Source organism: Hyposmocoma kahamanoa, unplaced genomic scaffold, assembly GCF_003589595.1.
Source record: "Hyposmocoma kahamanoa isolate Upper Pololo Valley unplaced genomic scaffold, ASM358959v1 95, whole genome shotgun sequence".
NCBI lineage: Eukaryota > Metazoa > Arthropoda > Insecta > Lepidoptera > Cosmopterigidae > Hyposmocoma > Hyposmocoma kahamanoa.
In genome coordinates this window covers 11,767,284-11,793,496 of record NW_020654972.1, presented here as the reverse complement: position 1 = coordinate 11,793,496, position 26,213 = coordinate 11,767,284, and the positions used below count along the sequence as shown (strand labels likewise).

General features: G+C 38.4%; 2 protein-coding genes across 2 annotated transcripts; one reads left to right on the top strand and one right to left on the bottom strand.

Moving 5' to 3' along the window:
• Nucleotides 1-118: 118 nt before the first annotated feature.
• Nucleotides 119-7,699, bottom strand: LOC113238253 (protein Smaug). The gene is made up of 7 exons (XM_026475061.1): nt 7,179-7,699; nt 6,806-7,013; nt 2,270-2,910; nt 1,985-2,203; nt 1,102-1,247; nt 905-1,038; nt 119-843 (listed from the first exon to the last, which is right to left on the bottom strand). The coding sequence occupies exons 1-7, from the start codon at nt 7,453-7,455 to the stop codon at nt 648-650; spliced, it is 1,821 nt and encodes a 606-aa protein (XP_026330846.1). The 5' UTR covers nt 7,456-7,699; the 3' UTR covers nt 119-647.
• Nucleotides 7,700-18,381: 10,682 nt separating this feature from the next.
• On the top strand, nt 18,382-18,957 carry LOC113238364 (thyrotroph embryonic factor-like). The gene has a single exon (XM_026475205.1). The coding sequence runs from the start codon at nt 18,382-18,384 to the stop codon at nt 18,955-18,957; it is 576 nt and encodes a 191-aa protein (XP_026330990.1).
• The last annotated feature ends 7,256 nt before the right edge of the window (nt 18,958-26,213 follow it).

Here is a 26,213-nt window from a genome sequence, read left to right as displayed (position 1 = left end):
ACGGAGGGAACAAAGAATCCAATAAAAGAATCAATTTGTCTGCCAATTAGCAGTTCGTTAACAGTAAATATATTGAAAAAGTAGTCAATATTTACATTATATTTGTTCTTACATACAGTAAATAAAAATAAATTGCACAATTACAATCATATACAATATCTGATCTCGTCAATATATTACTTTAAAACAATAGTAGAATATAAATTAATATAAAAATTTAAATAAAAAGCTTGCAAACTTCATATAAATTATGCGGTCATCAGTCAAAAATTCCACTAGTTGACATCAACATGTAACATTTAGATTCAGTGACGGTGTGCAAACGTAACAACAGAGTCAACAACCACCAGACACAACAAACATGGCTTATCTTATGTACACTTCGTCTAAACTAGTTAATTCGCGTACCCGCGATAGGCCGTCGAGCCATCGGGGAGGGGCGCCGCGCCCCTCCTTCGAGTCGGACATCGACTCGATGTCCTCCGTTAAAGCTACGCGTATAAAAAGTCATCGAGCCGGCTTTCGCCGGTTTCTGCGGCACGAACATTGTCAACGTGAGTTTCGCACGATACGGCCCCGGGCGCAAGGAAATTTTCCACAAGAACAGCCAAGCGGAACCGGGGCTCGGGGCTCGGGAAGGCCCGGGCTCAGTCGATGGCGTGCTCCGTCATCTGCAGGCACAGCGCGTCCAGGCCGGAGTAGTCGTCGGGCGGCGGCGGCGGGTGCGGCTGCGGCAGGCGCGCGCCCGCCGGGAAGGGCGGGTACGAGTGCGACTTGCCGCGGCAGCCCGGCGGCGCCCACGCGCGCTTCGGCCGCAGCGGCAGGGGCGGGCCCGGGCGCCACCTGCGGGAGGGACAGTCAGCCGCGGCTCGCCGGCGGCGAGGGCCCGCGAGGGCGTACGCACTTGGGCTTGAGGGGGCGGCGCGCCAGCGGCATGTCGCACACGTGGTGGAAGAACTGGCGGGGCGGCAGCCGGTGCCGCAGCCGCCGCAGCGCCGCCTGCAGCTCCGGCCGCGCGAACGCCTCGTGGTGCAGCGCCTGCAGCGAACGAACGGGTCACGCGAGGTTCGGCAGCGCGGTCTCTGGCGGGGCGGAACCGACCCTCTCGACCAGCCAGCAGTGCAGCGACAGCGGGTCCACGGGCGGCAGCGGCTCGGCGTCGTCGGGCGCGGCGGCCGCCGGCGGCTGGGGCGGCGGCACCCGCGCGCCTCCCGCGCCCGCCGCGCCGCCCGTCAGGCACTTGGAGGCTGCGGCAGAGGCGAGGGTCAGAACGGCAGTGCACCCGCGCCTTAACGGATCGTGACAAATTTGGCATCAAAAAATGTACCTCAAGTGTACTATTTAGCACCTTTTTTTTTTTAATTGTGCCTTATCGGAACGCAACCGTAGCGAAATCAAAGTTGTATTAGTAAATTTTTCCATTGGTTTGGGTAGGCAAAGCTCCACCATACAGCCTTTTCATAGTATTTTATTAGTATCTTTCCTTGTTCTGATGAAAAAGATGACAAGGACCTGTTCTTATATAGTTTACGGGAAAAGTTAGTTAAGTTTATATTATACTTGTACATTTTGTTTTTAGTGCTTTTGAAAAGTAATATCAAACAAATAAAAATTTCATGTCATGAAAGATTGATGCTATTTAATTGCAAAAGACAGTAAGCGTTTGTTTTTACTAGCATGAATTAACAAAATAACGTCAATCAAGCTACTAAATCAACAAAAGACCTATCGAAAGACAGATGCAGCCCCGTCGTATAAAATGAAACGGCATCAACCCTTCACAACACATTATTATGAAATACCATATAAGAAGAGAACGGGCGCGTCATTTTTTCCATCAAAACAATGAAGGATACTGACACATGAAGAGGTACGATTTTTGAAAGAGTAGGTGCCAGTTGTCGGGACCCGTCAGGTAAAGAAAGGAGACACGGTACGACGCAGCGTCGCCGCTTCGGGCGCTACGCAAGCGGCCAGCACCGACCCAGGTCCAGCGCCTGCACCGTGGCGGCGGGCAGCGCGCCGTGCGGCGGCAGCGGGCTGAGCAGCACGGCGCGCAGGCACTCCAGCGCGCGCACCACGCGCTTGAGGCCGGCGCCGGGCGCCTTCGCCAGCTCGGCCTGCGCCGCCGCCACCGCCGCCTCGCGCTCGCCCAGCTTCTTGATGGACACCAGGATCTTGTGGCGCGCGCCCTTCGTCACACCTGCCGACAGCGCGCTTTATTTCCGTCGCGAGGCTCGCGTCGCCCGCCCCGCGCAGCCCGCCTCACCTGACTTCTCGAGGTACTTCTCGTCCATCGCCATCATCTGCTCGTAGCTGATGTTGGTGAACAGCCACACGTACTTGTGCAGCCGCAAGCTCTTGAGCCACTGTGCGACCGTCGACATGCCCGGGTGCTCGCCGAACTTGTTGGTGCGCAAGTCGTCGAGTCGCGTCTCGCTTCCGGTTGTGCCGTACATGATGCTGATGGGTCTGATCTGGCTCAAACTGTGTTCGCTCGACAGAGAGAAACTTCTAGGTTTCTGTACGAACGCCTCGTCGGTTAAGTTTTCCGCCGATGACGACATTTGCATAAAGTTAGTTGTGGGCGGTGTCAAACTGTTTGATCTCTGAGATTTTGGCTGCGCTATAGCCGCATCAAAATTTAACTTTTCGCCATCTAAACTTATTTCTACATCTCTGCCATTTTTTGAGAATGATTCTTGTAATTCTGTGGAATATGATGTATCCAAAGAATCGATGCCTCGGAATTCCACATTTTTACCAATAGTTCTCCTAAAAGTACTGCTGTTGGTGCTCCATATATTGTCTGGCAGTAGGCCTGGGTCTATCCGCTGCTGCCATACAGTCTCTGTATTTCTATTGCCACAGATGTGATTCTCTAGATATCGGAGCCATTGTGTGAGTATCCTAAAAATAAAAAATTTCATTACTTAAAATCTACGTCTTCTGTTTTTACACATACAATTTTATTTGAAATAAATAAATGAAAACTATTTGCACCTGCTTGTGATTGCCAATACTGATGATAAACCTGTAGAATTGGTGAATTTAAAGTATTGAAACTATTGAACTTTACAAAATATGACAAATTGACTTTTTTTGTTTTTAATTAATTACTTTTCAACCTTCTGTAAAAAACCCGGACTCTATTCTGCATATTGACCATATTATACAATAAGTCACAGAATCATTTATTCCATTGGCAAAATAAATTTATACTTGAAAATGTCACATTTAAGCTACTGCTCGTTCACTACACTGACTTCCCTGAGAAGAACAAGCAAAAAACTCTAAGGATTGCTCTTTTCACATAAACCTATACGCTATGGAATACACTTTGAATTCAATTTCTATGGAATCTAGAGCCATGTCATCTTTCCACACATCTTTATCCAACACGTAGTCTTCAACTTTGTAATATGACTTGTCAATCAAAATATTTTTAATGTAGTTTTTAAACTTAGGAAATGATAATCTTAATACATGCACCATAATGTTATTATAAAAACGTATAAAAAAAATTGCTTATCCCATAGTCGAGTCCCTGAATGAATGAAATCATGGTACCATGAGTTTGGATTTAGCTCTAAGTCTAACTCTAGCTCTGATTATGGATATCTTCTTTCTTATTGAATGTATATTTTAATAGGTATATAAAATATTTGAGTAAATATACTGTGTGATGGGATGCCACAGTTATGATACCAGGCTGCTTAAACATTTCTCTGAGAGTAGCCCGAGAACCTAAACAGTACAGAGAACGATTTGCTAGTTTTTGCGATACAAATATGGTTTGAATATCTGCCGCTTTATCCCGCATGAGAATCCCATAGAACATTATACTATGGAAGTAACTAAACCAGTCTAGCAGTACTAATATCAGTAAGCTCACGTATTCTGCAGTCTGCGCATGCAGCAGAGCATACTCTGCTGGTCAGGGAAGATATATGTTGGAACCATTGAAGTTTGCTATCGACGGTCACTCCCAAAAGACTACCGATAACTTTGAAGATATTTTGATTGGCATTCACAGATTTTTAAAAAATGGTACAGTCAGCAAGATAAAAGGCAATTTTTACAAAACTTTTTTTTATGCCATTCGATTCGGTCTCTAGTAAGGAATCAATAGTCTCTATGGTAAGAGTAGCTACTAATAAAGTACCCCGAAGCTCACGAACATAGACTTCATCATCACGTGAACATAGAGGCTATACAGTTATTATAATACAAATATAAATATAGTGTGTTAGACTACAAAGAGCTAAACCTTTTGAGTTAGTGTAGTTAATTATAGTGAATAAAATAAATATTACAAACGAAGTGTCTTCCCCTTAACTAATATTAAAAGATATTTTGTCAATGGACAATTTCCTTACGTAACTTCCTCTTATTTTAGGAAATTATGTTAAATTGAAATTGCTTATTAGTCTTGTAGAATGGCTAGATTGTAATTAGTTATAAGGTTTTGTTTTGCTTTATAAATTTAAAAAAAAGCTGAAGTAACAGAACTCGAAATGTCAGAAATCGCAAAAAAATTTTTACCGTACATTTTGTAGGGACATATTTAGTAATAAGTTATTCTAGGTAATTAAGGAAACTAACAATAAGGAAAGTATCAAATTGACAACGTATTATGTATTTCAAAACAATAAAAAAAAGCAAAATAACATAAAAAAATCTATGATAGTAAGTGCTCGAATTGATTGCCGCTTTGGCGCATGCATCGATTCACTCTCTTCTGCAAAGAGCAAGTAGCGACTGAAATTTTACTTGGATGGATTCCATTGAAAATTGCTACAAGTGCGTCTTTCAATTCTTTAACACTGTTGTATTTTTTTTTATAAATTTCATTTTTTACATAGCCCGAAAGAAAAAAACAGGGGATGGGGATGTCAGATCAAGACTGCGAGGTGACCATATGATAGATAGGACCACGTGTTCCAATCCATTTGTTTCCACATTTGAGAACATTTCGATTAAAAATCATAGTAAAAGCACACCCCAGACACTCCATACAATGGTAAAAAATTATTTAACTACTACTACTACTACTACATACAGCAAGGCGTTATCAGCACTCGCGCAAATGTGTGCGTGAAGTGGCAGGGTTACTAGGGTATTAGGGCTAATTTGAACGCGCCCTAATAATTATACATGTCGATTAGGTATTTATATCGATATTATTATCATATTTTTCATTAATTTACTAACTAGAGTAATATTGCAGATTTATTTCAATAATATATTAAAAGCACTTAAATTGTTATATTTTGGACATGTACTTTTAAATAAGGTAACCACGGTATTTGAAATTGCTTGTCCAAGTTTAGTTTACAATTAGATAAATTCACTACCTACGTAATATTTATCGGCAATACGAATAGAAAATTCGCGAAATCATGGCGTCTACTAATATTGATATAATAAATCTGTATTTTTTATACACACATAATACTCTGCAGTAAATAAATGAAGAAAACAATAACTGAATGAGTCGCAGACATACTTTTTTTTTACTTACTTCGTTTCATTTTTCGGAAAGTGATGATAAACAGCCGTACACAGCACAATTCACGACCATAATAAATAGTAACTTAAAATGATGTTTTATATTAACGTACAAGTTTCGTAATGAATAAATGAAAACTTATTTCAAATATCAAAGCCGTCTTCGCGTGAAAACGGCTCGCCGGCAGCCTTGTTGTCGTTCAGTCAATGTGACCGGCAATGTGCGGGGCGTGGTGCGGTATCTAAAACTAGGGAGGGGCGGAGTGTCCGTTCCCTTAGGCTCAACTCACACTGGCGCAGAGTTGAAGCGTCGCGACGCGTCATGTTTTTCGCCTATAATATATTCACCTCCATTTTCCCATTATTAAGGTACAAATTTGTGTTGTGCAAATATGAAATCGAGCGTCGACGCGTCGGCGCCTAGTAGCATTCGAGCGGCTTCGCGCGATTGACGCGCGGCGCGTGTGAGGCGTCAGACGCCGACCACACTGTGATCCCGGCGCACTAATGCGACGCGCGTCGCCAGGCGGTGTAGTTGAAAAACAGGACGCGACGCTTCGACTCTGCGCCAGTGTAAGTTGAGCCTTATTCTTTATTCTCTGGTAAAAGTGACAAGTCACTATTAACAAAACAAAACTGTTCCAAATTTAAAAAATAATGATATGGTTATTTTTGAGGTTTTACTTAATTCTTATTTGTAGAGTAGTGGCCAGTTTCTTTTCTTAACAAAAAGTTTTCATTTAAAATGAATGGTAAAATGTTTTTGCTATTACTGACATTTTACCTACTCTTACCTCAGTTAGTCTCATAGAGACCCTTATTGATCCTTACAAGAGACTGGATCGAATGGCATAAAAAATTGTCTTTTATCATGCTGAATGTACCATTTTTTCTAAATCTGTGAATACCAATCAAAATATCTTCAAAATTCATTTATAGTCTTATAGAACCGTTTTCCTGTAACGACAATGATGATGGTAGCCAGCCTTGCTGCCCCGTCTCAAATTTACATCCTGTATATCACATCAATGGCTAACCTTAAATTTGCTACCTCCTCTATTTCCACGATTACAAAAGTGTGTGTGTTCATTCAGGCAGGCTTGGCTCAATTGTGATTTTAATTTATTTATGTTCACTTGCCATCATCACCCTTGTGTAGTCCAGAACATTGTTTTCTCAATTAATTGAATTTATGTTCCAATTTTAAGAAAAATAATAATCTTGATTCAGGAGTTTGCAATTTGTATTGACTAACAAAGTAGTGTTATGGATTACACCTAAAACTTCAACTGACCTCTGGTCATGAATGGTGAGTGCTGGATGTACTAAAAGGTAGGACAGCAGTTGTCGACAGAGGTCGGGTGCAGCAGACATACGCCGAGGCGCGTCGACACAGCGTTGCACCAGCACCGGCACTGCACTCACGTACACATCCTTCGCGCGCTCATTGTCTGTGCGCAACAACGGAAGCAGGGTCAGGAGCTGCCGCAAACGTTCTGTTCCTGCAAATAATAATATTGCCTATTTGCTTAAATAGTCACATAGAACTTCAAAGATTACTATTGTAAATATCTAAGCAGGATCTTTTTAACAAATATACATATTACATAAATGGAGGTATGATTGTGGGTAATGGACGTGAGGGAAAACAGTTTTAAGTGAGTCACCGTCGTCGTCATCGTCATCGAGGCGCGGCGATAGCAAGCCGGCTAGCAGCACCTCATCGTTGGCGTCCCGTTCGAGCCGTTCGTCCTCCACGTGCAGTTGCAATGCGGCATCCACTGCACGCTGCAGCAGTCGCAGGCCGGGCCACGGCACGCGCCGTGCCAGCGCCACTGCCATCACTGTGCGCTCGCAGGCGCCACACTGGTCGAACACACCCACTACGCCGCCTAGCTGCTCGTAAAATGTGCTTGCACTTCCTGCGCTGCCTGTACCGTTCATCGCCGTGCCGCCCAGCCGAAAGCAACCATAGCAGACCGATATCCAATTTGTTTGTGTTTGCGACGAGACTCGCTGACGACTGACCGCGTCTTCGTCTAAAGCCTAACTTTATTATATGGCGGCGACGAGCACAGAATATCTAGTTGAATGTGGCGACGGTCGATTTTTGTACTAATATTAAAGGTAGAACGAAAACATTGCACTTTTTTTTATCGACAGTGAACCATTATCAAAATCCAAAATGGCTGACCGGCCAACAAACCATAGACAAGAATAAAAACTTTTGAGTAAGTAACAACATCAAATTAGAGAATCTATATTTAAATTTCCTTAGGTTGATCTTGGAGACAATTTCTACAAGAAACTTTAAATCAGAAGAACAAAAAACACGTACATTTTTTCTCTAGATCCTGCTAGACCCAAATAATCATAGACCGTAAAAAAATATTATTACTTTCTGTCAAAACCATCAAAACAATATTACAAAAGGATGAGAAACATAAGAAATACTACTACTACTTATTAATATGGGGCTAACAATAGCCCCATATTAATTAGCGAACATTTTGGCCGTGTTAATTTACATGTTATTTAATATATACGTTATACGACATGTCAACCGTTAGATAGATGGTATTTGGCTAACATAAGCATTCATAGCCAACTTAAAGGCGAACAGCGCCAAGATTCAAAAATGTTTACAGACGAATGGCAGAATTAACCAAAAGTTTATATGCGTAGTCTTAGAGCATGTAGGACGCAATGCCCTCTGTTAAGGTACGGACAACGGCACAGCAGACTACACATTTTCGTTCGAAAATCACCTCCAGTGCAACGGAACAAGATACGTCAATGTGTAGCTTGAAATGCTGGTGTGGTACAAGCACAAAACAACTATCGCACAATAAACACTACTTTCAATTCGATGTTTTTTCATTTCCATTATCGAGTTCACCGCGTCAAGTACTCCGCGAAACATGTCGTCTTGCGCTTTACAAACTTGCAAAAAAATCTCTGCTGCTATATATAGACTGGATGTCTAGCCAAGGGTGGAATTACATTCCATACATAAGCCTATTTTTTACATTTTTTTTAATTGCTAATTTTACAACATAACGGTTTTGTTATAAATCGGTTTTCGAGATTATGAAACTTTAAGTTTACGGGTCGTATTCTAGAACTCTATTCAATGCTCAAGTCAGGATTGCACTGGCAACACAAGCACTGGAAATACGACCCTAATGGCAGGAACTTGAGTATGATTTCGAGTGCTTTAAACCATACTCAGATCTGACTTGAGCATTGAATAGAGTTCTAGAATACGACCCTACGTCTAGTTGGAATCTAGATATTCGAAACATCGGTACATTTTTTACAGCACGTCTTAACTACCAACAGAGAGACACAGCTATTTTAACATTTACAATATTTGTATGTACCTATATATCTGTACAACTCTTATTAGTTGAAATGAATTCATATAAAATTCAACATAACACTATAATATTAATTAGTAAAACATTAAGACTACTCCATCACTCCTGTGTACAAGTAGTTTTCACTAGAAGCTAAAGATTGTTCATTTTGTTATTTCCAGTAGAAGCTGAATATGGATAGTTTTTGGGTCTTTAAATTGTGGCAAACAAAATTAAGCAATACTGCAATGACTTTACTGTTTAAATTAAATGTTTTAGTTTTTTAAATATTTCTATACATGTCACTATGATTAACTTTGACCATGCTTGTCATTGGCTTCAACGCTGACCGCGAAAAGTCATAAACTGAAAAAAAAACTCCGGACATTTTTTCCGCGGTTTTTGGATTAGATTTTGGATTGTATTTATTGTCATCCATTTATTTGTAAGTCAATGGGCAATCTCCTCTGTCAAATACTAGTAAAACAATACCACTGTTACACTACACACAAAATTGGAAAAAGAAATTCACTACATCCTGTCTAGCCAAGTGTGAAATTACATTTTTCGTATACATGATTAACCAGTACGTAATACATATCGACACCGTCACGTCGATAAGCGGCAGAAAGTTTTGTTCGGAAAAAAAAGCGCGGGAAACCTCGATATAGGCGGGTTACTTTTTCGGCTTGCAAATAAAAAATTTAATAATAATGTAATTAGGTGGTAGTCTAGTATTTGTGTAAACATTATTTATTTGATTGTATATATTGTTTTTTGTGTACATAACCATCGTCATCTGGAAAGTTTCATCATTTTTGCTTTTGCCTGAAAAGGTCGAGCCCCCTAATCCAGGGGGCACGGTCCCCTCAGTTGGTAGAAATGTGATGATTGCCTCCAATGATTCCAGTATGGACACGGACCATACTGATAATTCCTCATTCATCTTCCCCAGTTCAGTCTGTTGCTGCTCCTTTAACTACCCCTTCCACAAATACTAATATTACCCAGAAAGGCCAGGATTTGTCAGGCCGCCGACTATTTGAGCACCATGATATCTCTCCGTATGTAGTTCATGTGCAAAAATTAACCACTTCCTTTAATGACGGAACCTCTACACACACAGTTCACTTTGGCAATTTTCTTAAAAAGAACGGTTTTAAAAACATAATTAACGGTAGTGTGAAAAACATTGGCAGGAACAGAGGTTCCCTGTCCTTCTCAGACTCTCAAAGCGCTAATTTTTTCTTGAACGACACTTGTTTGGTAGCTAGCAACTACAAAGCTTTTATACCTAACTTTAACATTACCAGAATGGGCCTAGTTCGTGGAGTTCCTGCAGAGTTTCTATTGGTTGTCTAAAATCCATATATCTCCATATTGTTAAGATAAGACGTTTAAACTTTAAGGTGACTGTTGACAATCAGCACTACTAACTACGTGGAAATCCTCCCAAATTGTAGTTGTGACCTTTGATGGGCAAGTTTTGCCAAAAAGAGTATCTATGTATTATAATGGTCTTCGAGTAGAATTGTACATCTTTCCAACTGTTCAATGCTAGAATTGTTGGCGGTACGGTCATACCAAACTGCAATGCCGTTCTAAGCCTCGATGTTTTAAGTGTGGACAGGATCACTCAGGTGAGTCATGTTCTGTAGATAAAGATGATGCTCTGTGTTGTCACTGTTATGGGTCTCATTTAGCTACTAGCAAGTCATGTCTAGAATATGAAAGGCAGAAACGTATAAAAGTAGGTATGTATGGCTGAAAATAGTATTTCTTATTCTGAAGCTTACAAACTTCATTCCGCAGTGACAAAGTCTTATGCTGATATTCTGGCTTCTCCACCTCCTCCACGTAGTTCCTTTACTTCCGCTTCTCAAAGTACTACTCCATCATTTTCTTACAAACAAAATTGTTTTTTTAAACCTAAAGACCCACCAAAGCAACAAACGGGCTATGATCAGAAAGCTCATTATGAGTTTGCTAAGGATCATAATATGCCCAGTGAAAGTTCTAATGGAACAATCAAAGTCAAAGTCAAAGATTATTTATTCCATAGGTAAAATACATTTACACTTGAAAACGTCACATTTAAGCTACTGCTCGTTCACTACGCTGACCTCCCTGAGAAGAACGAGCAAGAAACTCTAGGGATTGCTCTTTTCCAATAAACTTAAATGCTATGGAATACACTTTGAATCAAATTTGTGTGGATTCTGGAGCCATGTCGTCTTTCCATACATCTTTATCTAACACGTAGTCTTCAATTTTGTAATATGATTTTTCGATCAAAATATATTTAATGTAGTTTTTAAACTTAGGAAATGATACACTTAATATATGCTCCGGAATCTTATTGTAAAAACGTATACAGTTCCCCATAAAAGAGTTGTTTACCTTGGTTAAACGAAATCGTGGTACCATGAGTTTGGACTTAGCTCTAAGGTTAATATTATGGATATCTTCTTTCTTATTGAAATTATGTATATTTTTACGGGCATATAAAAAAATTGAGTAAATGTAGTGTGATGTCATGATACCAGTCTCCTTAAACTTTTCTCTGAGAGAAACCCGAGAGCCTAGACGGTACACCGAACGAACGAATCTTCAATTTTATTAATAATGAGGGCACTCAGCCTTCCATAGCTGACATCATATTATCTCTGATAAATCTTTTATCCCAGTCTAATATGATTGTACCGACCGACGTTGCCGTGCAAAGTTTAAACCATAACTTTAACATTCACTCCCAACGCAACGGTAATACAGTGGAATTGCCGAAGCATAGTAAATAAAAAATCTGACTTAATATATATTGTAAACAAATTTAATCCTTTTATTATTTCTCTATCTGAGACCTGGCTTAGACCTGAGTTCAGGTTTTAGATCCCAGGCTATTCTTGTCTTGCGAAGACAGAACTGATGGGCATTGTGGTGTTGCCTTGCTCATTAGCAATTGTTATCCCTTTTCTTTAATTAATCTTCCTTCTCATAGTGATGACTATTCGTCATTGCTGCTTCTGTAAATAATATTTGTTTTGTTTCTATTTATATGCCTCATCCGACTACTTTAATACTAAATCAAATTAACAATTTGTTTTCTATTCTTCCCAAACCATGTTTAGTCATGGGAGATTTTAATTGTCAACATCAAGTATGGGGAAGCTCCTTATCAAATTGCTACGGAGATCAAATACTTGACATATTAGACACCAACAATCTTTGCTTATTAAACACTGGAACTACTACTCACATTACTGACCCCAACAACTCTGTTAGTGCTATTGACCTTTCAGTATGTTCTCCTACTTTATCACTTTCCTCAACATGGCTGACCTTGACATGTGATCAGTGACAGTTATCACCTTCCCATAGTCATTACTTTTCCATTTCAGAGTAAAAAGAACTTGAAAAACAAGTCTAACTATAAATATAACCTACAAGGTGATAAATGGGATCAATGTAAAAAGCTTATGCTGCTAAAGGGCGTAAAGAGGCTGAAGAACGATATCGATATAGTATGACTGTCGAAAACCTTGAGTCGCTCAAGTTAATTGTCTGAAACAAAAAAGACTCTCAAAGAGAAGAAGTTTTTAAAGCTGGCGTAGATTTTGTGATTCCATCAGTCCCAGTACCAACTCTGCAGTTGTATGGAAAATGATACGTCGATTTAGATCTGAATTTAAAGTTTCCCCTTTTAGAAACTTACCTTTTGATATTGCTGAACAGTTCATTGACAAGTTAGCCCCTCCAATAACCCAACAACAAATAGTTCTTGAAAAAATTATATTTTCAAATGATGAATCGGGGTTAAGTTTGCCATTTTCGTTGAAAGAATTTATTTTCATCTCATTTTTTATTTTTTAGTTTTATAGTATACTGTATTATATGTACTATAGACTTTGCCCCTGGTTGTGATGGAATCACTTATTCCCTTTTATATAATTTGGATGATTCTGCGCTTTATTATTATTTACAGCTGATTAACACATCCATGTTGACAGGTGAAATTTCGCCATCTTGTAAAAGCTGTCTGGCTTTATTAGTTTTAAGACCAAATAAAAATCCCACATAAAGCTCATCTTACTGTCCCATTGCCTTGTCTTCTGTTTTAATCAAAACTGCTGAAAGTTTAGTGAAATCTCGATTGGATTGGTATGTTGAACATAACAATTTGTTGTCCAACAATCAATACGAATTTCGAAAAGGTAGAAGCACTATGGACTGTCTCTCTATATTTACAACAGATATAAGATTAGCCTTTTCGATCGGTAATTCTATTTTAGCTGCGGTTTTAGACATCAGTTCGGCATATGATAATGTTATTTTTCCAATTTTAAAATCAAAATTAGATTTTTTAAAGTTTCCACCATTATTATATAACTTCATCATAAATTTATTAAACAATAGAACTGTTAATGTTATAAATGATGAATATTCTTTACAGAGGACAATAAATAAAGGTCTTCCGCAAGGATCTGTTTTGAGTCCCATACTGTACAACATATACACTCATGATTTAGACAGGTATTTAGGCAATGGAGTTTCTATTTTGCAATATGCTGACGATGTTCTTTTATATGTTGAATCTAATCTAAGTGACCAAGCAGTGAGTGTACTATCATATTACATATTCAAATAAATTGACATTGTTAAAGTGCTGGTTAGATTCGAATGGTCTAGAGTTATCTGCTAGTAAAACTCCATTGTGTTTTTCTCAAGGCGTAAAGTCCATCCCTCAAGAAATGTTTCTTTTAACAATAACATAATCCCAGTTGTTGGCGAGGTTTTATATCTTGGTATTCTTTTTGATTGTAAAATGAATGAATCTGCTCATTGTGATTATGTTGTTAATAAATGTGAAAAGGTTCTTAACACGCTTAGATATTTATGCGGGGTCTGGTGGGGTAGCCATTCGTACTCTTTAAAACTGCTGTATAATGTAAATAATGCTCTGATTAGGAGTATAATTGACTATGGATCTTTTACGCTGGAGCCATGTGGTTTGTCTAATCTTAAAGCTAGATAAGATTCAGTCGAAGGCTCTTAGAATAATAACCGGTGCTATGAAATCAAGTCCGATAAATGCGATGCAAGTGGAGTACGCTCGCCCTTCGTCAACACTTTCTAGCTGATAAATTATTTTTCCGCATTATCCAATTTAATCGTCACCCTTTACTACAAAAACTTGAGCTATTAAACAAGCTAATAAATACCCCGGGTTATTGGTCTCACAAAAGTACTCCTTGCCTTATAAATAGTTACAGAAAGTATCTTACATTACAAGCTCCAACTCATAGTTTTGGTATTCACCCATTATACGGTAGTAATTATGAATGCCTTATTTTGCCCCCGGACGTTTGTTTTGATTTTAGTGAAGTTGACAGGCGTTTTGCGAACGCTGCCTTTAACTTTAATTTAGATGTTAATTGGCATTCCTGCAATCATATTTTCACTGATGCTTCTAAACTAGATAACTCGGCAGTAGGAGTGGTTGTTATTCGTTCTCAATAGATATTATTCTGAAAACAAAGCTACCTCCTGAAACATCCGTTTTCACTGGTGAATGCGTAGGTCTTCTTAAGGCAGTTGAATACATTCTCTTAGCAAAATTACATAAAACAACAATATTTTCTGATTCTAAAAGTGCTTTGCAGTCATTATGTAAATTCCCTTTTAAATCGAGTAACATTTTCCCAATTATTTGTCAAATTCGTGAAGCCCTTTACAAGTGCCATTCAAAGGGTCTTTCTGTATTATTTGTGTGGATACCAAGTCACAGTGATATTAGAGGTAACGAGAGAGCCGATATCTTAGCTGAAGATGCAGTAAATAACGGCGATTTAGATTTATATAGAAACTTTGCTAATGACTTGGCTACACTACGTGCTATTTATCTTAAAGAATCTTTGCAAACTGTGTGGGACGCAAGCAGTAAAGCTACGGGCAGATATTTTCGTGATATACAGCCCGACATCCCTGTCAAACCCGGGTTTTCGCGTACACATTTTGAGTGTTACTTCAATCATTACAAGAATGAGATTAGGACATACTTGCTCATCTGAACATTATGCTAGACTTAATATAATATCTGATTCAATGTGCGAATGCGAACAAGACATTGACAGTCTGAACTACCTTTTCTTTTCCTGTCCAAGATATGACCGTGCTTCGTTTTTTCAATCTATAATTTCTTTACAAATTCCTTTACCAACATCAATTGCTCTGTTATTATCGTATAATAATTATTCCGATTACAATGCGCTGGCTCAGTTTATAAGGAAAAATGATATTAAAATTTAGATTATTATTCATCCAATTGTCATTGTTTTCAGCTATCTCATTTCCATTTCTTTTCATAATTTCCATCCTTCATTGTTTAAATTTACCTTTATATATACTACCTATCCTATCCTGTTGATCACCTTTCCAAAATTCCGTTTGCTTTTATTTTTATTCCGCGATATCCTTTGCCCGATTTTAATTTCATATTAATATCCAAAAACCCACATCAAAGTTGACAACGTGAAGACAACTGCGACGACAATAATATCCTGAAGTCTCAGGAAAAAAGAAAACATTTTTGGCAACTCAATGGATATTGCATATGGCCAAGGCCTGGACGCCATAGTGTCAAAATATAAGAAAAAAGTTTTGTTCGAGAAATAACAATACTAATAGCGCCTCCCGTCCTATATGCTCTAAGGGCATAGTTGATAATTCCACCTACTTAAATTTAAAAGAGAGTGAACCAATGGTCTTATATGATCATTGAGGTGAACCAATTTCTTTTGATGAATTTAATTTGAATGACATTACATACCTTCAAAGGTTCTGTAGAACCTGCAAACTTAAATTCCAACGATGAATTTTCAGTATATCATCATGGCCAAAAATAATAGATAATATATATTTTATGAAAGAGACATCTTTAATCGGCCGCTGGAAGCTCTAAGGGACCTCGCTGAGTGAAGAAAAACTTTCATGGATTTCTTACAAATAGCGCTACGGCAAAAAAGTCGTTAAAAACTAACAAAAAAGATGCGCAATATAAGTACAGAAAAATTCGTAAGGTCTGCTGGTAGTTTCGTAGCTCAGTTGAATTCCTATTGGAGTAGGCAGAGACTTTACTTAGGTACTACTTCATTAATCTTTCATACAAGCCCTCTTATTCTTCACATTACGCACTCCAGCCTTTTTAACATTGTCGATTTGATCTGAAAACTTTCTTCTCTTCCAATATACTTTCCACTATAGCTCTACATTTCGTCATTTCCGTCAGAACCTGCTTTCACTCGTCCGCTCCAAGTGCTCAAACCACCTCAAGATACCGTTCCCTATTTTGGTCACTACAATTTTTTTCTCGTAACCGCACGTTACTAATGTATAATGGATACATTTGTTTTGAGTGATCTCGCTTTGTTTTCTTACTCAGGTATGTACGACAAAAATGTCAGATGCTGTAGTTAGTGAGGAGAATTACATAACTTTCTTAGCGCTATTAATTTTCCTGAGCGGTGTAAGCCGTCATGTCAGTGAGTGTAGTTGTACTGTACCCTTACTATACCTATGTATAGTACTAAAAAATAAAAAGGCATTGGACGTTCAAGTTCTCTGTAACACTTAAATAAAACTGTAAGGCAATTAGCAGATGAACTACATGTCTGCGATTAATGCCTCGTTATCAACTGCATGCAGTCTAGGTTTAGGTCATGTGAACGATGGTACGAGAATCAAAAGCTGTAATTGACATTCTTAAGCCGATATGTTACTAATGTTTTATAGAATCTGAAGCATCTTGATTTTTTTCAGTAACGAAACAGGTAATGATTACTTGAGGGTTTAATAAGTATAAGGGTAAAACTAAAACGCGACTTCTGAAACTATTTCGCGTCTTTGTTTTCATTTTTGATAGCAAACTCCACCGCAGAGTATAGTCGGGGACTACGGACGTGTTTTGTTGACAAGTTAAATCGGCGGATTTCGACAATGATAAATGTTTTATTTCTTTGTCTTTGGCAGTAGCAAAGGCAGCATTTGGAATCATATCACAATGACAAACTACAAGTAAGATTTGTGCTTCCATTTCGTCATCAATTAACTAATATACTGGGTTCCCCTGAGCTAGGCGCGCGGCGATAACTGCTCGCAATCAGTGTCAGTCAGTATAGGTAAGTCTGATGTAATATGGGTACTTATATCAAGCATCATACCTACATAAAAAGAGTGATTAATTTCTAAATAATAAAAAACAAGCACAACATTAAATAATAGCTTTCGAAGCGTAAGTAGAAGATGCAATTGTATTCATTGTATCACTTCCGCAGTAGACAACTCTTTCCTTGGACAATGGGCTCACGTGACTCGTGACGTCACGGTGGTCTGTGTGCCATGCCGCATGATACGCAGGCGGGTGACAGGAACGGACAATGAGAATCGCTATTGAAGTGAGATGGATCTACGCTTGGCTTCATTCGATATAATATGAGACTCAATGCAACAATGCAATAGCGGACATTCACACACACGGTGATCGTTGATGGTATGTCCCTATTTCATTAATTGATACGAATCCTAATGAAAAAAGTTTTTATATATTAATGTTTCATTTTATTTGTAACGAAAAACATCATAATTCAGAGCCTCTTGTACCCTTATAGGTACATCTTGCTACTGGACATGTCCCACGTGAAACCAAATACTGTCGTCATTCATTATATATTATAACATAATAATTAGTTATTCATTATACATGGATAATTAATTATTATGTAGGTATTAATAAAAATAATCACATGCGCAATAATCCATTCCGTCCATTCAGATTTTTTAAATTTTCATATCGTGTTTTCTCAATTCCAGAATTTTGAGTTAGGTACGACAGTATTTTGGTTTCATGTCCAATTGTCCCTTCTAGGATAGGTAGGTGCTTACAAACAACATTTACCATCGCTTACGACAACATGAGTGAGGAACGAAGGATAGGTAACTTTAATAATTATATTTACCACTATATTATCCTAGGTCTGGCGTTGAGGATAAGATTGAAATTGTGCGAATTAAGTGAATGAAAATAATTCTATATCATTTATGATTTGCCAATCGACGTTCACATATCGTACCAAACCATATCTAGGAACTTAATTTTTTTATATACATAGGTACTTATTTAGAAAGTATCTACATCATAATGTCAAAAATGAAGGTAGCTGTCTAGAGCTAAACTTCTTTGAATACAAAGTACATTTTTTATTACAATATCTACGCAGAAACGCTTTTGCTATTATATTATATATATGCATTAATTACAATAGCACTATTTAAGTAAGAGATAATAATATATTAAAGTCGGCAAACGTGAATACCGTTATTGCAATCCTTCCAGTCGCGATGGCGGGGCGCACCCTTCCAGACTCCGCCCCTTCGCAATCGCATCTTGTGCATTGAGCGACCGCGCTTGAAGGAAGCCACTTTACTGGCACTGTAAATATATATCGTCACATTTACAATGCCTCTTTGGATGCCGTACGCGGAAAAAGCGCTGGACTTGAGTCGGCCAGTGAAAAAGGAACGCGTGTCTCCGGCGTCCCGCACCGAGGGATACTCCAACCCATACCTACCTTCAAGAGATTGTACTTTTGTTTCACCAAACAGTGATTATGTGCCCTCTGCTCAAATCTGTTTGCCACAGTTATACCCAGCCGCAAACTGGAAATCGAAGACTACGCCATCACCACTACAGTCACCGAAACTGTACGATACGGAGTCCCTGTACGACGATATTGAGTACCAGACATTTGAAAGGGAAGCAATGATAGCGATGTCGGGGAGAAATGGCGGCAGCCTGGTGGGGAACAACCCGCGGATGAGGAGATCGGTACAGAGTAACCAGGAAGACGACGACGGCTACCGGAAGCAGCGAGCGCGGAATAACTTTGCAGCGAAACAGAGCCGCGATCGGCGAAAACTGCGCGAGGTACGGCTGGCCCTCCAGGTTACCTTTCTTAGGAAGAAGCTGGCAGCGCTTCGAACCGCGGTCTCCGAGCCGCAGTGCCCGCACTGCCGGTCACACTGCCTGTGCTAATCTGGACATGAACCGTCGTTTTATTCTAGTCTGACTTTAACATTATAAATATGTTATATAAATGGTGTTGAGATTTTATAGAGGATCTCGAGATTTTGAATTTAGTGACTTAACGGATACTCGTTATATATGCGTGATAATACATATAACTGATAAGATTTTTTAATGAAAATTCAGACGATAATGTATATAAGTAAATGTAACAGTGGTGTGATCAACACATTTTGTAATTTTAAGTTACCAATTATGTGTTCTGTGTGTGCGCGTGTGTGTGCAAGTAGGTTCTGGAGTAAGGTTCGGACAACCTGAGATTTTCTACAAATAACTAAATAAAGGTCATTACGACATACAAAATCTCTCATTTACCTAAAGTAATACTTATAGAAATATTTAGGAACTTATTTATAGTACATACATTATGAAATAAAATTCTGACTACTTACTATGAAACGACATAAAGCTATTTTAGTGTAATATTACAATTACAAAGACAATTCCAAAAGTAAATTTTGGCTTTTCTCATTTCGAAATGAAACAAAATTCGTGTCATTTTTAAATACAAGTACCGAGACGTAATTCTTGTACAGCGCAAACGTTTCGACTCATTGATTTTGTAGGTATGGAGGCATACAATAAATTAATGGGCGCACTTTGCGTTTTCGGTTTGATCTTCCATCACATATACGAAGAATTTACGAGCAAGGTTTTATAACTATACCTCTTTAATCTTTAATACTAACCCTCTTTCACAAAATGGGTAAAACAAAAGAAATCTAGAAAAACAGGTTATTACACAAATTGTCCAAATGTACCTACAACGAGCGACGCGCGTCGAAGCCTCCACTGCTTTAATGGTCTGCACTGGACCAAGATAATAAATTTTTCATCGCATCATAATGAAACATAGATTCAGTGGTTGTATGTGTATCCTGTAGACAAGCCCAACTGTATCCAAAAAGAAAACATTACTACCCACAAAAAAATATTGATTACTCTTTGTTGGTCCAGTCGCGGAGTAGTAGTCTACCAAAGCTTTACATTAGATAGATAGGGCAGGGCCCTGCATACACGACATGATGGCAAGACTCGCAGAGACAGAACCGTGGACAGTCAACCGATTCCTTTTTTTATTTTAGAATTGAAAAAGGGTACAATTTTCTTTATCCTCCAAAATTGTATGTACTTATACAGTTTGATGATCTAAATAAATCTTAATTCTACAAAAGGTTTATAAAGTGACATTTGGCGTGGTTAAGAATTCGTAAATAAAATAATACTGTAATTACTTATATGACAAAAAATTGTGAATAATATTATTTTTTTATTTACCTACACTTTTTTTATTTCATATCTGATAAACTCGAGTAATTTTACCTACAGCAGCTTCTACATGTTAAAGCCAGAGAGCAAATGCTGCCGAGCAAAACAATCTGTGAAATATTTCTCTCCGACTTTGAAGCTTCACCATCCTTCACACCTACTAAAAAATATACTTAAGATTATAATTGTAAGTCAATGGTTAAGATGCAGGATTTTGAAGGGCAAATCCATAGTTTAACTCCAATGAATAAGTACAAACGACGCTTCATGCGTAAACAGTAACTTTTTTTATTAATTTGTAATTATTCGCAATCGCTAAAACATAGAACTCGATATTTATTATCTACTAAGCATTTCATATGTGAAGCCACATACTTAACTTATTACAACAACTAATGAAAATTGTACCTGGAATATTTTCTATTCCTAATAGATTCAATGTGATTTAAAAACAAACAAATTTATATAATAACGCACACACTCAATAATAATACCTATGCATATTATGTACCTATAAATATATATTACATGTTTGTCCCGCATTCCATTATTATTCATTCCGATTGCCATAAAACTTCGTGAGTTGTTGTACCCACGCCCACTAAAGTTTACATATTAGACCACTGCTGGGCACGGCTCTACTGTAAGGAAAGTGTTACGGCCATATCAGGATTGGGTACTAACGGCTAGGGATTTCACGTGTTTTCAGTGGCATTGCCACAAAGGTGTTGTATAGAAGCCTTAAATCACTGTAAGTTATATTTGAACCACAATAAGCATAATGAAACCAGTCATTCGTTATTTTATGGAATCTAAAACTCGGCAGGAGTTCTCATCACAGCAAACAATGGGCTAGGTATTTTTATCTATTACGCAAGTGTACCAATTTTTTCGTAATTTAGTCGCAATTGCAAAAGTACCAATTTTTTTGTCATGACCTTCACTATTCCCATGTCAGGAAGTACCTACACTGTTGCTTTGTTCTAAAATCCGAACCAACTCACATTGTCACTGTTTGTAAATTAATGGTTTGACAAAGTAGCAACAGATACATAATTGCAAGCTTGCGAGACTCTTGCAGCAAGACCTAGACCGTGGTATACTACACGAGACCAAGGAACTGGATTAGTCTCGCTTTGCTCTTGCATTGGGCACCACTAATCTAGATGTGTATATAATTCCCGAAAAAATAATAAAACATTAAAATTACTTTTGTTTCTACGATTATAATATGTACATACCTAATTGTAATGAGTTTAGAAATCACAAAAGTCTTAATGAATAAAGCAAAGTTTTAATTTGCTTCATCAAATGAAATACCTAATGAAAAGAAGGGGTTGTTTATTTTACTCCACGCGCCGCATCTTACCGCATCTCGAACGTGACAACAAGGAGTCAGATTACCTCACAGCTGCCGCGGGACATATCTGTCTTGCTCTTGGGATTAAGGTGACACGTGACTGCAATCGCTGCCTCGCTCGCTTATTGCGAATTCGCAGCAGTATTGATATTTTATTAAAATAATCGATAGTTCGCTAAGGGTTATTGGATACACTTGGATTGACGAACTGGAAAATCATTTATCCATCAGTACTTATTAACAAAAATGTGTTTAAAGTTACAGATTTATTCCCTGTAAAAATAAAGAAAAAAATATTCATATTGCTGAGAGCTAAAGAACTAAATGTTACGTTGCGAACACAACGCGGCATTTAAGTAATTTTAATAAACAGGTACATAATAATTGGACAATCGGCCAAATATAATGCCTACCTATTAACTTTGAAGTCGATAGGTTACCTTACCACTTTATATAGGTACTCACTCAATCGAGCAAACACAGGCTACATTTCCTTTATAAAACTTAATATTTTATGACTTACTGAAATCTCAACAAACCATATCAATTAACCGTGCTTGACTAAATTAATCAACTGAATAAACCAAGCCTAGAACTCTACCACATCGATTAATCGATACGCGTAACACGCAATGCTTGCCCGTTATGTAATACATAAAGTCGACGTTTACATAACAAAACAGAGCTCGTGAGGGGAGAACCCTCTGACTCAATTATATCCTCACGTAACTCCGACCCTCTGGGCGACCCTCCTGCCGCCGCCGCCGCCGCGCCGCCGCCGGCCAGCGCAAATGCGACAAACGTAGTTGCATATTTCACAAGTATAATAATAAAACCCCAAACTCTGAGTACAAAGGCTGTAAAATTGGATAACAGAAATAACACCAAATTTAATGGATAGTTTTAACTACCACATATTAGAACTTACATAATCACCGGCGCAGCAAGTAAATAGATGATGCTTCTAAAATTCAATGCGTTATGAAATAAAAATATTATTTGATAATGCATAGATGGCTGTTATTTTTCATTACCGTCTCGTAATGTGGCGTGACGGGCGTGGCGGGCGAATGCCCAAATGGGCGGGAGGTGGCTTGCACAATACAGTTTATTTACTTTTTTACAATGAAGGGCGTGTACACACTTCGCTATTGCAGTTTACGGTTTCATAAAATCTTTCAAATCTGACATAGCAGCATTATAATATTACGTATATTATAAATAACGTGCTTAAATGGTGACAAATTGTCGTGCAGCATTGGGAATATTTTGTTATCTTTATAATTGATTCTGCAGTCAAGAGCACATCAAGGTTGACACTTCGGACCGTTCTTAACGCAAGCGGCATAAAATTGTTTTTTTTATACCTATAAGGATTTCGATCGAGCAAACTAACCAACTACTATGTCCCAAAACGTAAAAACCAAACGAGCGGACATTATTTATTTTAAATGAGGATTAAATCCTTCGACAGAAGTCATTATATTGAAGGATTAATTTTATAGCACCGGGCACAGTTTGCAGAAAGTTTTACGACATCGCCGAAAAGTGATAGAACAGTTAAAAGTAAGGCAAATGTGATAAAAATGAGCCTATTGTCCTAGCGTTCCCGTTATGTTGCGAATGTTTTGTTTCGCGGCACAAAGACAACCCTTCGTGGAGTTAATCCGAAGACTCGGCCTTGGCGATTTCACAATTTGCATATTGTACAGTTGTGTCCATTTGTTATCTCGTAGAATAGAACACAATGGACGCAGTGGGATTTTCGTCGAAAGGAATGTCGAGCCGTAGCAGCGGTAACGCCAAACCATTTTGTTTGCGCGTTCAGACAGTGGGAGGTCTTATGTTTATGCAATTTTCTAATATTGCAAAATTCTGTATTTTTCTTTGCTACGGATAGTATACTTAATGCATATTCATGCACCACATTCTTTAGGCAATTTTCTCTCTTATGCTACAAAATGAAACGCGCTGTTATTGTTTTTTATATTATTTTGCTGTTCCACGTTCAAGGTTTTAATAAATCTTGCAACTGCATAAAGGTGTCTTAATAATTCGATATGGTTTGGAAATGAAACCATTTTTCCGGATTTAAATCGCGTATATTTATTTTTTCAAACAAACCAACGTTTCGGGCCCTTGACAGCCTGTAAATTACAGGTCCCATGGTCACAGTTTCATTACCTTTGTGTAACAATCGCGAAAATCTAAGAATTCGATAATTCGATATGGTGCTTAAAACTACTCTGTCCATCACAAATGGAATACCGAATTTCGATCGATAACGGAACCCAGCTGCACTGTTAACCCATCTGTTAATACACACGACAATCAATCATTACAACAAGTACTCAAAGTTCTTTTTGCAACAGCAGAATTACCAGGAAGGGTTTGAGAAAATAAACCGCAGGCGGCCACGTGCCCTTCGCACGCTGCAATATTATGCGACAAGGGCTCGACGCCCGACGGCCCTTCCTTGTGAAAATAAAAGCATGTGCCCCAAACTGTCAACCTCCAACCGATTGCAAATCAATTTAAAAAATGAACCCGTTATTCAATTTTATACTTACTAATTTTATAATGATTTACTTGGATAACCAAAACCACAGAAGACCACGTTTTCATTTCTTACCATTTAGATTTTCAGAACTCATAAAGATTCGTACGTAAGCGGTAGTAGTAGTGTGGACGAAAGGTCACTTCTCAAAGAGATTGAAGGTTCAAGTCCCTGTGGCGACATGTACCCATGCATGACTTTAATTTCTAAGATACGTACGTACTTTTGTGAATATTTATCATACCAATTTTTCCCGCTAACGTTAAAAGAGAACGCGTTAAAACCTGCATGTCGAAGTAGGTTTAGAACTTTTAGAAAATAATTTAAGCCCCCAACGTGCATTAGGCCAACGTGGCGGAAACGTGTGTGGCCTAAACTCTCTTCGTAGAGGAGAGCCGCACCCTGCACTAGGATTTGTGGTGACACATTCGTACACTTAATCGCAATTCACAAATAATGCGGGGTTTCTGTTGCCTGCGTGCGCTATCATCTGCTACGCCGCTACGACGTAGCGGGTAGTTGTATTGTAGTTTTTCTTAACTTACATAATATTATATTATGTTAAAACATTCAAACTTTTTAATGAAATATTTTTTCAGTATGACTTTGCCTACAAAATTATAATTAAAACAGCACAACTCATTCACTGCCGAACTCTATTGTTTTTCAATTGTTTTCCGAACCTACGAAAATATTTACAACACTTATCATATTTATTTACACGCCAAATCCTTAGGACTAATATACCTGCGCCGGCGCTTTCAAGTACGGTCTTATGCATCTACAACTATCCGGATTAACCGTGGGATTCCCGACGCGACAGTCGGCATAGGGGCGCTTTGTCTTAACGTAGCAATTGTTTGGATAGGGCACAGAATACACACCAAAAATTATTAAAATAATACCACACAAAATTAATAGAACTGATATTTATCAATATTTTACATACTTATTGGTTAGCATGTTTCATCGCTCTACCGACTATCAATTGTAATTAGCAGGCAATTTTTTCCGGACAAAGTATTTCCGATTCATCGCTTCACATTTTGATCTCGTGTTAACTCGTACCAACGGTACCAACGACTTATACATATTACTTTCTTTTATAAAAAGGTAGACTACGGCAATAACTGGAGAACGTTCTACTCTTTTAAAAGATGGGAAGATCATGCTAGATTATTTATAAATTTGAGTATCCCTTGTACAGCTATTAGTATGACCCGTTATTTTAGAAAAAGTAAGTTAGTGTGTCAATCGGATTGTCGCTGGAAGTCTAGACTAGGTAAATCTAGACTCGAAACGGGTACGCTTGTAATTTTATGATGAGCCTATTCAGAGACCGATCTTAATCTTTGCTTTATAAGATACAAGCAAGTAGGTAATTTTGCGTGACTGCCGCTACCTGTGTTTTTCTAATAAAGGCGTTATCTGAAAATTATGATACGGGCTTTAGGGTAGCAAGCCCAAATAAATTATATAAATATTGCGTTTCTCATTTACTACCCACCCCACCCGTCTTTAGAAATAGCAAGTCGTTTCGCAACTTTCGACCTATTTAACACTGCGCCCGCCTCTCGGGCACACGGTGTCAAAGGACACGTGCCACCTGAAGCGGCTACCTGCGCCCGCGCACACTTTTTTCCGACAATGCCACGTTTGTACTTTTTAATTGCCCTATAGTATGTTGTATAACTATTCATGCACTCGGCTCAGAGTTTTTAAAAGATATGGTATTACAAAGAGCCATAAAAATATTTATAAAGACAACAATAATCTCATCAATAAAAGGTACAAAAAAACATTTTGCCAAGTCAAGAAACCGCTACAACGCCGATGCATATATTTTGTCCTTCATAGAGTAAGTACCAAATGGCATGAAAACTTCTGCGTCTATTCAAATATATTCGTTCTTTTACGTTTCAATAATATCAGTAGGATGACAATGCGAGCGATCCGCAGACCACCGGACATCATCATTACCGTTTCTCGAATGCACATTTATATGACACGGAGCATTAC

Excerpts from the sequence above, each read along its gene's own strand:
- LOC113238253 (XM_026475061.1), bottom strand. The coding sequence starts at position 7,455 with ATGAACGGTACAGGCAGCGCAGGAAGTGCAAGCACATTTTACGAGCAG. Across the intron at positions 2,911-6,805 it reads CTCACCATTCATGACCAGAG|GATACTCACACAATGGCTCC; the intron begins GTCAGTTGAAGT and ends TTTTATTTTTAG. Across the intron at positions 1,248-1,984 it reads GGTGCAGGCGCTGGACCTGG|CCTCCAAGTGCCTGACGGGC; the intron begins GTCGGTGCTGGC and ends CCTCTGCCGCAG.
- LOC113238364 (XM_026475205.1), top strand. The coding sequence starts at position 18,382 with ATGCCTCTTTGGATGCCGTACGCGGAAAAAGCGCTGGACTTGAGTCGG.